The sequence below is a fragment of the Chaetura pelagica genome, unplaced genomic scaffold, assembly GCF_000747805.2.
Source record: "Chaetura pelagica isolate M959 unplaced genomic scaffold, ChaPel_1.0 scaffold638, whole genome shotgun sequence".
NCBI classification, from domain to species: domain Eukaryota; kingdom Metazoa; phylum Chordata; class Aves; order Apodiformes; family Apodidae; genus Chaetura; species Chaetura pelagica.
Window position 1 is genome coordinate 117,851 of NW_009954298.1, and position 2,956 is coordinate 120,806.

Consider the following 2,956-nt stretch of genomic DNA (forward strand, 5'->3'; position numbering starts at 1 on the left):
TTTTGCCCATTCCTGAATATATCTGTACATAATTGTATATATTTTCTTGTATGATTCATTAGTGTTTTAATTAAAGCTGTGTAGTTTAGTTTTCAATCCAGCCAAGTCTCTCTCTTTTTCTCTCTCTCCTTCCCTACCTGGGTGGGGGGGGAGTGGATCGAGAGCGTTGTTGTCGGACCTGAGTCAAACAGTGACAATAATTTATTGGCACCCAACGTGAGGCTCAAACCCACAACCCTGGGATTAAGAGTCCCATGCTCTACCAACTGAGCTGGCTGGGTAAGCCTCCTATGGGGGGGGTCACAGATCTCCCCATAGTGTCTGAGCCGGCAGAGTGAAGGTGCGACCTTGAAGCCTCAGTAGTTAGAAAAACATTCCACTGTCTTATCAGCCTAGCAGAGCACACTGTTGCTAGTTACAAGAAAGCGCACTGAAGGAAAAAAAATCAGTAAAAAGAAAAATTGGCTTCATCCTGGCTCAAACCAGGACAAACAGGCTGAATTTCTTCCTAGTGCTGAGTACATTAAGTTTTCTGTAATGCAGTGGACAGATACTTTGCACCAGGAGTGAATTTAAATGCATGACTATGACATATGCAAATGTTTTTGTTTCACAATAAGGAGAGCATCTGCATCAATGTAATATATCCAGCTGTATGGGTTTTTAATTCAGCTTGATTGCCCTTTGTGTTATTTTCTGTAATGAAAACAATAAATTTAAATGCTGCTGGCAGTTTTTCCCCAAAGACTTATTTCTACATCTGATAGGAAAGGTTGTGCTGGTCAAGTGCTCTCAGTCATACTTACTAAGAATCACCAATCAAATTAAATTATATACTGCCATTTATAAAGTTCCTAAGGACCCTGTCTGTCTCACATTGGAACAGTAGCATTACTTAAGTAAAGTCCAGTGGGCCTCCAGCTCTGCTCAGAGCATACTGCATCTTCTCATACAACTTCACTTGTTGAAAGAGCCCATAATTATGTGCTTTATTAATCAGTTTATTAAACCATGAAAAAGAACCAAAGCTGTGCCTCTGCACAGGCATCTTACAAAAGCACTGGCCCTAGAGACCAACTGAATTATAACATAGCTCTCTGGAACCAAAGCCTATGAACTCATCATTCTCTGAGAGCTGCAAGTAAATCCAGCTTTGGGTGGTAGGGAGAAAGTATACCTGAAGCTGCAAACCATACTCCTCACATCTTTCCATTGAATGAGTTAAGTACCCTGGGAAAGAAGCCATGTAGGTCATCTTACTCTTTCCTACACAACGTTTTTTAAAGAGATAATCCAGTTTTAAATGAACTGTAATTTTTAAAATATAAAGAATCGGGCTAAAGCTGCAGTAAGTCTACTGGGGCACAGAAGACAAAACAATCTTCCTTCAAACTTCCTCCTCCTTCCTTCCCTCTTTGCCTTTATCATTTGTATCTGATGGTTGCTAATCACAGACTTTTCTAAAATTGCTGAATCAGTAACACTATTCAGTCTTGTTAAGCTATAACAAAAGCATCGTACAATTATCTGCAGTAAAAACACTGCAATACGATCTGTCAGCATTTATCAGATAATTCCATTATGATGCGAGTACACGTATGGAAAAAAATAATTTTTAAAAATCAACAAGTAGCTTCCACAGGACCGTAAGAGTACAAGGTGGCAGAGGAAAGAAGGAAACACACATAATTGCCTCACCTATTTAGAAAACTGATTTATTTAGAAAACTAATTTATTTTGCAAGGGTGCATTTCTAACTAGCAGTGTGCATTGCAGCCAGACCTCTACTTTCTTTTACATTACTGAAGCAGTGAAATTACATTCTGAGATAAAAGGTTGAGCATTCACATAATCTTTGAAAACTAGTTGCTTCAGTAGTCAGATTTTCTTGCTAACTTTAGATTAATATGTAAAGCAAGCTAAACATTACCTTGATTTTCTTCCAGCTTCCCAATTGTTTCTATCTGCTCAACAAGGTCGTTTGAGTTCCACTGGCTCATGCCTATGAGGATGGCACTTTTTCCTTCCACCATCTCTTCTGTAGGAGGAAAAAGGAGAACAGAATAAATTTCAGTTATGAACATAAGAAAAAAGACAAAGAACTAGTAATTTAGAAAGAAACAAACAATCATCATGGTCCCTAGTAGTAATATATAACAGGCTAGCATATACAAGACTCTCCAGGAGAGTCTAGAGCACACCCTACATGCTTCATACATTGTGTGCAGGAAAACCATGGAAAAGAAGGGACTGCCTCTATTTTTGCTCCTACCTTGAGCAGTCATTTAAAAAGATTTGTCCTTTCTGAATAAATTTAATAAAAACATTTCACCCTGGCTGTATAGAGCCCAGAATGGTCTTTGTATCTAAGGTGACTGCAGAGGAAAAAAAAAGAATACAAAATGAATAATCACTGTTCTTTACTTCTTCAGGCAGATTCAGAGAATGGGTCAAATTCTGTCCTCTCTTACATCTTTTGTAGAGAGAAGGGCTCTGTTATGGGCATAAACACAACACAAGAGTTTGGCCAGAATGGTTCTGGCTAAAATGATCCATATATTTGGGAAAAAAAAGGAACATGAGTTCGTTGGCAACCAGGCCAATTGCTTCTAAGCAATTAAAAATCTATATTCCTTCATGCTTTCCTGTGTGTACTTCTCTTATTCAGAGAGACCCTGATACTGGGGAGAAGGAAAGAGGATCTGTATAAAAGCTTCTAAATTACTTTGCAGTCATATCTTCTACTAAGTCCTATATTTTAGAAACAAATACTCATAAAGGTCATTTGTCAGATTTATCAGGGAAGCTGGATCCAACAAAGCCCTTACTGGACTTGATGCAATCTCAGCTGCTCCCTCAGGCAAATAAAAGCAACCACTTAGAACAGCATTTTGCACAGGTTTGTCACTTTCTCTCACAAAGGCTGATTTGAAATTCTGTGAGAAGGGAGGGAAAG

General features: G+C 38.6%; 1 protein-coding gene and 1 non-coding gene across 2 annotated transcripts in view; both read right to left on the minus strand.

Annotated features, from left to right (window-relative positions):
• The window catches only part of PITPNM3 (PITPNM family member 3), a 59,094-nt gene that overhangs the window by 50,456 nt on the left and 5,682 nt on the right, over positions 1-2,956 (minus strand). The window contains exon 2 of the mRNA XM_010003799.1: positions 1,926-2,038. Within this exon, the coding sequence (XP_010002101.1) occupies positions 1,926-2,038 (113 nt within the window). The remainder of the gene's footprint in view (positions 1-1,925; positions 2,039-2,956) is intronic.
• TRNAK-CUU lies at positions 209-281 on the minus strand. Its single transcript has one exon. It is a non-coding gene; the product is annotated as a tRNA-Lys (tRNA).